Consider the following 14,371-nt stretch of genomic DNA (forward strand, 5'->3'; position numbering starts at 1 on the left):
GCTGATAGGTTTGACTGCGAGCAAACGTATTTTTCATTTTTTGTCTCTCCTTCGCACTCATGCTCATGGCGGCCGTGGCGCTTTGAATCGGCTCGCTTATGTCAACTGTTTTACTTTTCAATTTATGTGGCAAGAAAAGTCCAGTTAGGAATTTGCAGCACCAATAGGTCCAACTCAAGCAAACTTGAGACCCATTGCATTGCAAATGCTTGTTTCTTCATCCCTCCAGAGGTCCTGGGATGAACGATCCCTCAGCACCGGAATAAGAGTTCTCCCTACATCAAATGCTGGGTCCACTTGTTTCTCAATGACCCATGTGAAAAAGACAATTTAATATTCTGCTCACAATTCAGAACCTTATGTTCACTGTCATGTCCTCTTTATCACAAGCACATTATAGCCTATGGCACTTGTCATATGGCACGCTTTGATGGGGCATCCCACCTGGCAATCTGTAAGTAGGATTTTATTGAACCTGCTGGTGGATGCTGCAAGCTAGATGGACACTGCAGTGCCTTATCCTGCAGCAGCAGCCGCGGTATCCGCACGCTGAAAGCAGTGCCAGCACTTTTCTACTGTCTCCATCTATCATCTCAAAGACAACCTGCAGCATAGACAGGGCACTGCTGCAGACACTGGGCCTAATGAGCAAGTAGCCAGGGTTCTGAGTGGAACATCAGAAGCAAGCAAACACCCCAGAGAATGTGTGGAGCCAGCAAGCAGGTATCCCAGGGACAGCTGGTGCAACAGTCAACAAACAAGCATGAGGACAGGCCCCTGCAAGCAACCCAATAACTGTTTGTGGGGGGATCAAAGCAAACAAGCAACCCTCAAATGCTGGGAGAACAAGGGTCACAAAAACAAGCCAGCAGTCCCAGAACTATGAGGACTGACATCCGCTAGCCAGCATCTTGGTGACTATAACTGTCAAAAAGCAAGCAACCATGGGATTGTGGGTTCATTATCACCAAGCAATCACCCTTACGACTATGGGAATGAATATCAGAAAGCACGCAACCCTGGGATTGTGGGTTCATTATCACCAAGCAACCACCCTTACGGATATGGGGATGAATATAAGAAAGCACGCAACCCTGGGCTTGTGGGTACCACTTTCAGCAAGCAAGCAAGCACCCCTGGTGCTGTAAGGAGCATTATGAGCAAGGAAGCAGACCTGAGACCATGGGGATGCTTGTTCGCGACAAAGTAATCCTGCAAAAAGCGGTGATCACAGCAAGTAAACAAGCACTGGCAAATCAAACAGTTCTGGGTTTGACGTGATATTGGATGCACGCAGCATTGGTGCTGCATGCTGTCTCTGAGCTTTATCACATTAAACCTACACATGTTGGCTTTCGCAATGCTTGTTTTAAGTAGTTGCACCCTTATGCTTGTGTGTATGTAAACATATATGTGTACAGGCATGTGTGATTCAAACATGATTCCTGACTAAACTATTAAAGAGGCATCCTTACTTTTTGTATAGAATGCATGTATGAGGTACAGAACTGAATGTCTGAAAATTCAGTGTGCTTCTGAGATGTAAAAGAGTCCCTTGTGTATTACAATATCCACATGAGGTGGAATAATACAGCAAACTACCAATAGCATGAGGAGAGGGAAGAATACTACTCTGCATGGTACCAACACCCACTCTATGTATATTTTAACAAATTGGTAACAAGAGCATTGCAGAAATCTGCACTATCATGCCAAACCTAGCAAGTGGCGATGTGAGTCGCAACCAACAAGAAAGAAACCATGGACTACGAGGATCCCCGTCTGCATGTAAGCAACCCCACATCCGTGGGGGTTAATATCTGCAAGCAAGCATGCAATGGAGAGTGGGGATCTCAGCAAGCAAGCAATCATAGGACAATTGCGACCATTATCAGCAATTAAACATCACTAAGACTACAAGGAATACTGTTCAGCAAGCAAGAAAGTATGTCTGGGATGGCACGGATAATTACCCGCAACCTGGGAATAGTCAGGATCACAGTAATCAAGCAACCTGAGGACTGTGGAGATAACTATCAGCAAGCAAGCGTCCCAGAAGTAGTCTGGATTACAGTAAGCAAGCAACCTGAGGACTGTGGAGATCACTGTCAGCGAGCAAGCATCCCAGGAATAGTCTGGATTACAGTAAGAAAGCAACCTGAGGACTGTGGAGATCACTGTCAGCGAGCAAGCCTCCCAGGAATAGTCTGGATTACAGTAAGCAAGCAACCTGAAAACTGTTGAGATCACTGTCAGCAAGCAAGCGCCCCAGGAATAGTCTGGATTACAGTAAGCAAGCAACCTGAGGACTGTGGAGATCATGGCCAGAGAGCCCCAGGAATAGTCTGGATTACAGTAAGCAAGCAACCTGAGGACTGTGGAGATCACTGTCAGCGAGCAAGCACCTCAGGAATAATCTGGATTACAGTAAGAAGCAACCTGAGAACTGTGGAGATCAATGTCAGCAAGCAAGCCTCCCAGGAATAGTCTGGATTACAGTAAACAAGCAACCTGAGGACTGTGGAGCTCACGGTCAGCAAGCAAGCGCCCCAGGAATAGTCGGAATCACAGTAAGCAAGTAACCTGAGGACTGTGGAGATTACTGTCAGCAAGCAAAAACCCCAGGAATAGTCTTGATTACAGTAAGAAGCAACCTGAGAACTAGGGATATCAATGGCAGCAAACAAGTGTCCCAGGAATAGTCTGGATTACAGTAAGCAAGCAAACTGAGGACTGTGGAGATCACTGTCAGCAAGCAAGCGTCCCAGGGATAGTCTGGATTACAGTAAGAAAGCAACCTGAGGACTGTGGAGATCACCGTCAGCAAGCAAGCGTCCCAGGGATAGTCTGGATTACAGTAAGAAAGCAACCTGAGGACTGTGGAGATCACTATCAGCAAGCAAGCACCTCAGGAATAATCTGGATTACAGTAAGCAAGCAACTTGAGGACTGTGGAGATCACCGTCAGCAAGCAAGCGTCCCAGGGATAGTCTGGATTACAGTAAGAAAGCAACCTGAGGACTGTGGAGATCACTATCAGCAAGCAAGCACCTCAGGAATAATCTGGATTACAGTAAGAAGCAACCTGAGAACTGTGGAGATCAATGTCAGCAAGCAAGCCTCCCAGGAATAGTCTGGATTACAGTAAACAAGCAGCCTGAGGACTGTGGAGCTCACGGTCAGCAAGCAAAGTGCCCCAGGAATAATCTGGATTACAGTAAACAAGCAACCTGACGGCTGTGGAGATCACTGTCAGCAAGCAAGCACCCCAGGGATAGTCTGGATCACAGTAAAGAAGCAACTAAACAACCACAAAGATCATTATAATTAAAGTAACACTCGGACTGTGGGGGGTCATTATGACCAAGCAAACAAGCTGCAGACAGTCACGATCACAGCAAGCAAACCACACAGGGATTATGGCTGCCTCAACCAACAAGCATTGGGTTAAAGGGCTCTGGGCATGTTAGCAACCTCTGGACTGTGAAGACCGTCTGTCAAGCAAGCAGCCCTGTTAGTGCAGATATCGTTACCAGCGAGTATGAAACCCATGGACTGTGGGCATCACCGACCTACAGCGAGCAACCAAAAGACTGTGGGGATCAGAAACCGCCTTGCAGAGCTGGAAGCTGAGGTGGGCAAGTGAGGGCTGCAAGGATCTTGATTTCTGCCTATTGGGAGGGAGAGTCTTATACTACCAAGTGTGGTTCAGTCCATTCATCTCAAATCTACACAAAGTACAAATCCGGTTCAGTCCATTCATCCCAAAAGTACAACAAAAATAAAAACCCATTTTGTGGACTACAGCCCAAATTAGAAGCTTAAGCCAATTCATTCCATGAGAAATAAGTGAAAACAACCTCTGACACATGTTTCGCTCTCATTAGGGCTCATCAGAGGAGTGTCTTCTTAGGCACAAGCGAGGCACTTAATGTCGTGATGCCAGAATACAACTATTTGAGTAGGAAAAGTAGAATATCACTGATGGGTTGATACACTTCACTTGAATTCTCTTCCTAAAATGCTAACTACCCAGAGGCACCTCCTTCCAATGTTCCAATTAGTCACAAAACTAATTAGAACATTGGAATGCTGAGAGCTCCATAGGAGACAATGAAGTGGCTCGGGGCCAAGAATGGCTGATACTGGTCTAGGGTACCAACTTCCCAATGTTTGTCTTTCTCTGTCTCCCTTTTTATTTTAGAATATTCTGCCCTCAGTGGGTGGAATGCTCTAATTGCCTAATAGCCCTTTGGCCTTGTGCTCTACTGGTTGTTAAAGGCCTCTTCTGAAACTCAGGCCTGTAACTCAGATTCAGGGCCTTTAATAACCTGAGCAGTAGGCTATAATGCTACATAGGAAGAGTTGAAGTGTCTGTGCAGAGCAATTCTACATGTCGAGGTTCTCCAGAAGCCATGGGGGAGGGAGGGGGGGGTACTAGAGGAATGAGACCAACCATCTCTGCCCTCAGCTGTGTCAGCTCGTCCTCGCGCTCCTGGATCTTCCTTTTCAGCTCTTGAATCTATAGAATTGAACGAGAAACAGGAAAGCAAAATCAAGAAACTTTCATACATCAGTGGAGATAAAAAAACAGCAAATGAACTAAAGGGGATTCATTTGTATGGAGCACAATAAAAAGCCCTGTGCTGAGGCTTGTCTGTCACAAACAAGCAAATCTCTCTGTAGTGTCACACTCAAGTAAGGCTCGAGGACGGTGTACGTGTAAGCTTTTATTCACCAACACTCAGGAGTCTATCCTTGTCCATGCCTAATGCCAGCTGACGCCAGGACCGCAGACACGATTACACCTAGATAGACCAATCAGGGCACATGACTTCTAAGCAGACCCATATGAGTTAGAACATTGGAATGTTGAGAGCTCCTTTGAAGACAATGAAGCGTCTCCGGGCCAATAATGACTGATATAGACCGCCAGCTCAACATTCCAAAGTGTGCCTTTCTGTCTCTCCTTCTTCGTCTTAGAACATTCTACCCTCAGTGGGTGGAATATTCTAATAGCATCATAGCCCTTCGGTCCTTGGTTGTAACAGTTGTTATAGGCTCCCTCTCTTAATATATTTGGTTAGAGGGCTTTAACATTCAGTATAACTCTCGGCAACAGGCTATAATGCTATTGTGGAATATTCACATGCAATGGTTGTAGAATAAAAGGAAATAGCACACCTACTACACTAACTTTGTGTATCTTTGCACACGATTAACTGATACCTTCCTTCCAGGCCAATGCACGTCCTTTAACCACAGCAATATTCTTTCCTCCTATATCTTACTATGTCCTGGTCTGGATCCCACAGCAGAGAATGTCTACAAAGCGTGTTAATCCTGGTCGTAAGGACCACCTCATCGCTCATGGGAATTCAGGAAAGGACTCAAGACCTGACTGTTCGAATGAACAAGGTCACCAAGAAACAGCTAGCAACTACAGCGCCTTGAGACCCTCAGGGATGATTTGCCACACTTTAAAACTCCTTGACTGATTGATTGCTTTGCTACCACAAAGCACTGCCAGTCGTCCACAGTATGCACATGGCCTGTCGCAGGTCATGGGCGAGGAGTGAGAGGGTCCTTCTATCCCTGGGACATGGCACTGTTTTACTCAGGTGCCAAGATGATCTTTTCTGCTGTGTGCTGAGAGCTTCTCGGACTCACAGGAAGCTTGCCTTACTGAGATGCTCCTGGCCTTCCAGGCCCCAGCACTGCACAGCACAGACTAACAGCATGAAGTGCTCCTGGTCCCCTCTAGGGGGCAGGGCAGCTCCTGTTTTTCTATCAGACACTATGCCTCTGTATTTGGCAGCAGGAACTCCTGCCAGGCAGTCTTCCAGTAGTCTGAATGCTCTGCCTTTGAACATTCAGTATCCCTTGCTCATGAATATTCATTGAGGCAGCCAGCAACCAAAGCCGGGTTGGTTCTCTGTGTGATTAGAGGCTTCCGTGGTACGAGCAAATATAGAGTGAAAAAGAATGCAGCAGTACAGACTTTACAGAAATACCTATCAACAAATTATTTGACCTCTTAAAAATTCAGAACTTCACAAATACAGCCAAACTCTCTTCATACTAAGTATAAGACTGGGTAAATCAGCATTCTGTTTCCAGGCATAACACATATGGGTGCAAGCGCTTGATGGTGGGATCAGGTGCTGGCAATATTTTGGGAGGTATCTGTTTTTGTGAGATTTATATGTGCAGACTACAGTTTGGGGCCTTTATATTTATGGCTTATATTTTTATATACTGAGTAAGGATCCACTGAAACAGCAAGGCTCATTGAAGTGTATGCAGCCAGCGACGTGAGAATGAGTGAGAGCCCGCTCAATTGAATGAGGCCAGTAATGGTCAGTAATGGGTGACTGAATGAGACACTGATCAAGTGCATGAGACCAGTGAGTGTGGGGAGTAAGTGAGAGTACACTGAGGTGTATGCAGCCAGTGAGCACTGTGAGTGCGTGGGTATAACCCCTGAAGATCAAATCTGGAATATCAAGGTATATAAATATGGTTGCAAAGTTTCAAATTCGAAATATTGAAAAGTAAGTAAGATTTTCAGCACCTAACTCCACATACATGTTTCTTGGCAATGTATATCTTCAAGGTATATAGACGTGGAGCTCGTAACAGCAAAGCTATTCTTTTGTTATATGCACTTACCTTTCGATATTTTGGTCTTCAATATTTTGTCCACGATATTCTTGTATTTCAATGTTCTTAGCTTCGATATTTAGTAATCAATCAAATGAGTGAGCATCCACTGAGCCAGTTTTGGGGACTATATAAAGCTCCATTGAATTACTGATGCCATCAGACCACTACCACAAGCCCGGGCCGAGGTTTTGAGCATCTCACCTGTAAGCTGAAGTTCCCGGCCAGCTGCTGTTTCTCCTTCTCGCCATCTTCCATTTCCCGCCTCAGGCCCACGATCTCCTCGGCTAGTCGGTTCCGCTCCCCCTGCAAGGCACTGATGGACTCAACCAGGCTGTGGATTCCTACTGGAGACACCGGGGACGCTGGATACATTCCACAGGGGGAGGGCAGCATCATGCCTACAGCAAGGCGACAAATTACATACCTCTGATCAGAGAGAACGACTGTCAAAAGCATGGTCGAAATTTGCACTGAGAGACTTACAACTACAATTTGTGTGTTTTCTTGCATCAAGCGTACCCCTGGACTGCCAGGTATTTTCAACCATAAATATAGTTGTGACCTCCTATCACGTCTATGTAACACATGACTTTCTCGCAGACACGCATCTCCCAAAAAACTTATACCGGTTACTCAATAGGTGACATGTACTAGTTACTACAGAGGGTGGGTTGTTGAGTGGGGGAGTTGTGATAAATCTATTGCATATTGTAGTTAATGTTTGCTACCATTCGTAGCCAATGTCTATGTGACGAATGATCAACACTGTCAAGTTGAATCTAACACTTTATCTGAACAATGATGATTACATATTGTCATATATCAAAATGCAAAAAATCAAAGAAGCAAAAAATACCTCATCAATTTACACCTTGGGTTTGGTGCTCATGAATGGAACAGCGCCCTGTTACTTTGTAGCTAGGTCTGCACTCTAACTTCCAATGCACATATACATACAGACATACATACCCCAGTGAGCCACCAAGCGCGCAGTATAGCGACAGCGGTCAGAAGACGGACTGTGCCAGCATCCCAGCCCCTACCCGCTCCTCAGGGTTACAGAAAAATACACTTTCAGCTCAGAAAGCCACAAATGGTGTGATAAATAACGTTTTTCTCACATTCAATGTATTTCTCAGACTATGGTCTGATGGATACTTGTTAATTATAAAGCTAGTGACACCCCTTGGGGTAGAGTACTGCTATAAAAATGCCTTCATAAATAAATACACTTTGGTCCCTCATTGTTGAATACAATGTGTGTAGCTATCCGACAACAGACATGCGCTTTCTGCTCCTGTTGATGATTCTAGTTAATCAAGCAAGGCTACTGCCCAGGATTAGATGCTCCTTTGCCTTTGTCCTACATCACAACAAACATTAATCAACAAAAAGCCAACACCAACCAGGGAAATATTCTCCATGAGCCTCTCTTGCCTGTTGCCTCAACCTGCTACGTGACTGAACGTGGGGGCAGTAACTGTTCCTTGCACGGCTTGGTCACATTCTCCATTCGCATTACCACCTTTACTATGTACCATTGCAATGGAAGAGTCTGAGACTCTTCTAAAGGGATGTGGAGAAATCTACAAACAAGACAAAACCAGAAGCAGACCTCCTCTATCTGGGCTCCTAAAATCTGGAACAACATCACAGTCAACTTCAGAAGTGACCCTGAACTTCTGCAATGCAGGAAGATGCTTTGACCAACCTCCTCTGTGTGCACTATCTCCTGACCCCATAGACATTACCACCTATGAATGTTCTCCCTAATCGTAAACAATCTTGAATCATGTCTCAGGGCTTCTGCCCATGTTCAGTTGCTTTCCGGCTCGGTTTGCCTATAATAATATCAGTATACACGTACATACGAACATGGAATCTTAGGACCGGGGATGCATGCTGACCCAAGAAGGCTAGGTGCCCTGAAAAAGCCTCGCAGACAGAATAACGGCGCAGCTCTCCATAACAGCCAGCCAGAGCGCACATATGGTGGCCCCTTGCCCCAGATGCCTCATGGTGCAGGGAGGAGGCAGGACACACCAAACTGCCCTAAATCCAGTTCACCGCCCGCTGAGCTATAAAGATCCTCTTTATGCAAAGCCTACAAGACCACCAGGCTTACGATTCATGCTTCAGCAAGAAAGAATGGCTAGCCAGTCATTTTTTTCTAAATTTGCATTTGGTTTTTGTATATCTCATTTGAGGAAAAAAACTGTCCATCACCCCTAACAATCCAAAAGTTGACTCGTGCCAGGCTGTGGTATTCCTTATGACCATCTAGACCAAAGTCAACCACCAACCCTCCAGCTAAAAGCTCACAGCCGGCCATACCGAACTCTATGCTCACCCAGTCCGCGAAACCAGAATGCACTATGAAACAGTTCAAATTTGCAGATGCCCGACCTAAGTATTCCATTGATTTGTTTGTTCACTATTTTATACATACATTCATTATTCCATTATTTGTTCATTCATTTGATCTATAAAAAGGAACAGTGCTGTGATACCACAAAGCAGAGGGTTCTAGTCACATAGAAAAATGTAAAAGTATGGATGGACATTTAGATCTCTGCCTGAAAGTACTTTCACATTTTCTTTGGGATTCACAAACATTTCTAGAGGTATGCCTTAGACGCTGCACAAGGAGAGGTCTCCAAGCATACCACTGGGATTGTCATGTGACTTTTCGCAAAGGCTTTTATTCCGTCTATGGAGGGTTCTCCATAGCGGATAACTCCACATAGGAGGAACAGGAATATTTGTCTGTGATGAAAGCCCTTCCTCTACACCTGCAGCAAGCTTAGGGGTGATCCGTTACCTCTTTCCATCCTTGTGGGCGAGTTACTCCAGCCCTTATGTGGAGTAAATTTCCAACTACTTCAAGGGTTGGAGGGGCTCAGATAGGAGGTTGCAAATGCGCACAAATGTGGGCATTCCCAAAGTTCCAAGTCAAACAATGCCTTGGAATGTCCACTTCCACCCCCCTTAAGAGGAATGTGTTTATGCAGATTTCTCAACACTTGTGGCACAGTAATAAATTGACTTCTGTCCGCCAAGAATCCCTCAAATTCCTTTTGACACCCTTCGAGTAATAATAATGTCGGCTCGAACTGTAATCGGTTACACTGCAAATCGTCATGGAAGGACCAACCCCGCTGCGATATACTATGAACAGCATGTTGTTTCCCCCAAACCTGACCTCACTCAAAAAGAGGGGCTACCCACCGCTGTGCATTTTCTCCATGACGTTCTGTTGCTCGCTGATGGTGCTCTCCAGGTTCTCAATCAGGCTGAGCTTGTCGCGCATCCGCTGGCGGTAGGCCCTCTTCAGCACACTTAGCTGCTTACGCCGACGACTCTCCTCCTTACGCAGCGCGCCACGATATTCCAACGCCTTCTCCTGCAGCCGCTGCATCTGAGAGTAGTGCTCCAGGAAGGAGATGAGGTGGGACATGACTGAGATGAGAGGGGAAGGAGGGAGCTGGATGTCAACCAACACAGAACAAAACAAACAGACCACAGGAGAACCAAATGTATCCAGTAAACATGCATTGCACAAAGGCAACAAGCATGCAGCGCGATTGTGGGGGAACCGTAATTAGCCAGGCATAGGGCAATCATACAGCCAAATGGTGCAATTGGGAAGGAACCAAAAATTTAAGAAAGTTGTAATTTCAAAAGCATTCAGGCAAGATACAGTGAAATCAGGTAGAGGAAATTTCAAATATCATAAAAATTCAGGCAGGGTATTGTAAAATTAGATGTGGAGTGGGATGTAGGTTCCACAAAGGTATCAAAGATCCAGGCGTGCAATATTCACACGTTGCAAACCGGCAATGGAAGCCAGACATCAATTAGTTACATCAGGCCAAGCGGTGGAGCGAAGGTTAGACGGGGAGGGTATGTGGAGTTAATAATTGATGGACAAGATCATGGTTGGAATGACATGGCAAGTCATTTCATGTCACAGACAGGAAAGGGGATGGGAAGAAGAGATGTAAAAAAGAAGGGAAAAAAAGAGACAAGTTAGTTACTCAGAATCCAAGGGCGACAGCAAGAAATGCACACCATAAACTGTGGGCTAGTATTAGAAACATGAGTAAAGTAGGCCCCCAGAATAGCTTTTGAGTGATGTTTGTGTGTATGTCATGAGTGTGTGTTGTGCAAGTGTGTGTGTGTGTGTGTGTGGGCGAATGTGGCAAGTGTGTGTGTGTCCAAGAGTGTATGTGTGTGTGTGCATCATGTGTGTGCGTGTGTGTGTGTACAAGTGTGGTGCGTGTGTTACAAGCAAGAGTTAATTAGATAATCTGTAAGAGTTTTGGATGGTTATCTGGCAGGAGAGAGAGAGAGATAAAAGAGAGTGTGTGTGTGTGGGGGGGTGTTTTGCCTTCCACAAATTGATCTAAAACTTGCACATTAACAGAAAGACGTAGGCAAGGAGATTGTTTGAGCTAAATATTAGCTCCCACCAGAATTACTCTTATGTCAAATGTACTTTTTATTTGTTTTGCCAGAACTAGTCCCACACATCAAGGCAAATCAGACATTTCACGTCTAAAGACTGATGTGAAGAAGTTCTCCAAAGCACGCTGAGTCTCCCCTTCAGCTTCATCACATGACGGTGATGCACACATGTACTCAGGTGGAACATGTCGCGTTATTGAGGAAGGAAAGGTGTCACTCACAACGCTAACGCCCACATAAATGAAATTAGTCAAGCAACACTTGCCAATATGACTGACAACAATGCATCATGGGTGCAGGAAGAGTGCACGGTGACGAGGGGATTCAGCCAGGGGACGGGAGGGGAGTCGCCGACGCCCACACAATGTTCACGTCCAGTTTCCACCCGGGGGTGAAATCAATAGCCCCTCCTATTTATTTTCTGCTCTAAATAACACTCATTTCAAACACTATGGTCAATATCCTGGGGCATCTTCTCCACGAATCAATAAGTTGGGCGCGTTATCCAGCTGCGCTCGTCCAGTTTGGGGATGTTCACTCCCGATCCATTCCCCAGCAGCGCTTTTGTCCTGCCATGGGTGTCATTGTTTTACGGATTTCTTTCTTTTGTTTATGCTGAACCCTTGTGCCAGGGATGTCCATCTGAGCTCCAGCTGGGCGCCGGACACACCAAAAATTAAAGATAACCACGAACAGATTAAATGATTCTGGATGTAAATTGATCTCATGTGGCTATCCTAAAAATCTGGTGTGCTGATTCTCAACTGAGCCAACAACTGGCATCCCTGAATTTTATCTTTATAAAATAAAATACAATTCTAAACAGTAACAGTAAATTGAGGTAAAATAAACCATATTTCTGATGGTCTTCTAACTGCGGGTTCCACACCTTAAAAATTCCTCAGGTGCCAGACTGGATTCAGAAACCTTTTACAGTAGTGTTCCCGCTTGCCCACAGATAGTTCCGTGCAGCTGTGCACAGGCTCCATACGCCTAAAAAGTGATGGAGTGGAGAAACATTTAAGTGCCACCCCTTTGTGCAGACTTCAGTTCCTTCCTTTCCACGCCTTCTGACACAGATCGGGAGCTCTCCTTCTAATTTTGCCAGTTTTTAGACGAGATCTAAATGATTCTTCAGTGTGCTAGGGAATGATGTATTCACTTAAATCGTCAAGTTTCATGACGTGCCACAACAGCAAAAAGTAGTGGTCAGTCATGGACCTTCATGAGGTGTGTCTTTGGTGTCTGGAGTCTTATTCATGCAATAAGTGTCATCTGAGGCTGGGGGGCGAACCTATACCTTGCTAAACACAAGAAGTCTCAGCTTTCTGTAACTCCTGCTCAAACTTCAAGTTGCGACCCTGGACTCGTCCCAGCCTCGAAGCCGCTCCCATGTCCATTCGGCTTTCCACTCAAAGTCCTCCAGTAAGTCCATATCCCAGACCAAGCACAAGAAAGCGAAGCAGGACTCAACTCCAACTCATCACTCTCAATCCTATAACAAGGTGCAAGGACGTCATGAGGTAAGTGACATTCAGTCACAGAACCGATTCCTCAGTTGATTCTCACATGCCCCGAATTTAGCAGGCCATCGTAGACTCCCCGGCAGAGTGAGGCCTTGTTGCAAACTTTCAATGCAATTTTGGCCACCTCTGGCATGCCTTTGAGCCCCGATCAACCACAAGGGGCTCCGGTCGGGGTACCGCCAGTGGGTTTTTCCCTGGTGTTGTTTGTCCCCTTGGTACCTGTTACGAGGCTGCACCGACTCCGGTACAGCCTTCTACTCTGGCCCCCCCAGTCCACACCCATTTGTAACCCCCCAAAGCCAGTGTTAACACCAGTGGTGCCAGGAGATGATCTGATACCGGTGTCAGACTCTGACGCATCGTCAGCTCGAGCCGGGTCGATATTGTGCTACGAGGTCACAAAAGCACAACTCGTCATTATTCAGCCCCATCCTGTGCCTCTGCCACATCCTAGCTACTGGCAGAGGCTCCATTATCTTGTTGGTGCTGGTTCTGATCCTATGCCAGAGCCAGGGATGCCAAAGATGGTTGTAATGAAGGTGAATGGGATGGCATGATTGCCCCAGTCTGCTGATTTATATACATTGATTTACAGAATGCCAGCGGGATCGATGCCCCTCCACAGAGAGAGCTTGACTCGCCACTTGGGCCACTAGTGGAAGAAAGTGCCGCGTTTGCAGTGGTGGTTCTCGGAGCAGCGAAAGCACAGAATTACTGCTACCCTCCATCGAAACAATAGCAAATGCCCTGACTGAAATCCTGCAGCCTGGGTCAGCGACTTCAGAGCCCTTATTTTTTTACTTGATGATGCCCTCATAGGCATTTTGATGGCTACTTAGTCTAAGCCTTGATCTTGCCCACCAGTGAGCAGGCAAGTGGGCAGAGGTCTCAGACTAGTGCTCGGTGAGCTGGAGCTTCTCACTAAGCACCCCAGCCCAGAGAGCCATGTGGTACAGGCTTCCACTAGTAATGTAACCCCAAACACATCCAGACAGGCTATCCAAGAGGAGTGATGCTTTTGGTAAACGTATGTTCTCTACCACCAGTCTAGCACTGCAATCCATGAACATACTCTGTCTGCTGGGTCTCGACACGCACGCCATGTGGGACCTGGCCAGCACGATGTTGTCAGAGGCCCCAGAAGATCCTCGGGCCTCTTAGGCCAGGACTATACATGATGGGCAGGACATAGTTCAATATGTTATCAGCACAGGCCTGGATGCTACTGATTGCCCAGGTAGGGCATTGGTACCAGTGCCGTCCTTTGTAGACTTGTGGATGTGACCTACAGAATTCTTAGGTGATATGCAGCCAACCCTAATGGGCAAGTATATGGTGGGTTCTACCTCCTTGGAGAGTAGACAGACTCTGTGTTTGAATACCTTAAAGATAGCAGATTTACAGTGAGCTCCATACGGCTGTTGACTCCTGCCAAGCAGTTCCGGCAAATTTAGAGGCTATTTCAGAGGACTGGCCTTTAGATAAAGAGAGAGAGAGGCAACCAGCTCAGCCAGTGATGCAGCAAACATCCCAGTTCTTTCAATACTGTGGGTGCATGTACAGCAGGCAGCGTGAGAGCCACTAAGGGGCATCGGTCTACCAATTCCTTCTCCCTTCCTACAACAACCAAACCGCTTTGGTTTGCCTTTAGCGGCACATGCTCTACTAGTGGAAGGAAGGATTCAACATTTCCTACCAGGAAGGCGATCCAT

The 14,371-nt window shown here is 46.1% G+C and overlaps 1 protein-coding gene across 1 annotated transcript in view; it reads right to left on the reverse strand.

The window, feature by feature from the left end:
* Positions 1 to 14,371, reverse strand: part of KIFC2 (kinesin family member C2) — a 145,136-nt gene that overhangs the window by 54,523 nt on the left and 76,242 nt on the right. The window contains exons 4-6 of the mRNA XM_069220992.1: positions 9,895 to 10,150; positions 6,868 to 7,064; positions 4,457 to 4,522 (exon numbers count right to left, since the gene is read on the reverse strand). Of these exons, the coding sequence (XP_069077093.1) occupies positions 4,457 to 4,522; positions 6,868 to 7,064; positions 9,895 to 10,150 (519 nt within the window). The remainder of the gene's footprint in view (positions 1 to 4,456; positions 4,523 to 6,867; positions 7,065 to 9,894; positions 10,151 to 14,371) is intronic.

This window comes from Pleurodeles waltl, chromosome 2_2, assembly GCF_031143425.1.
Source record: "Pleurodeles waltl isolate 20211129_DDA chromosome 2_2, aPleWal1.hap1.20221129, whole genome shotgun sequence".
Lineage (NCBI taxonomy): Eukaryota > Metazoa > Chordata > Amphibia > Caudata > Salamandridae > Pleurodeles > Pleurodeles waltl.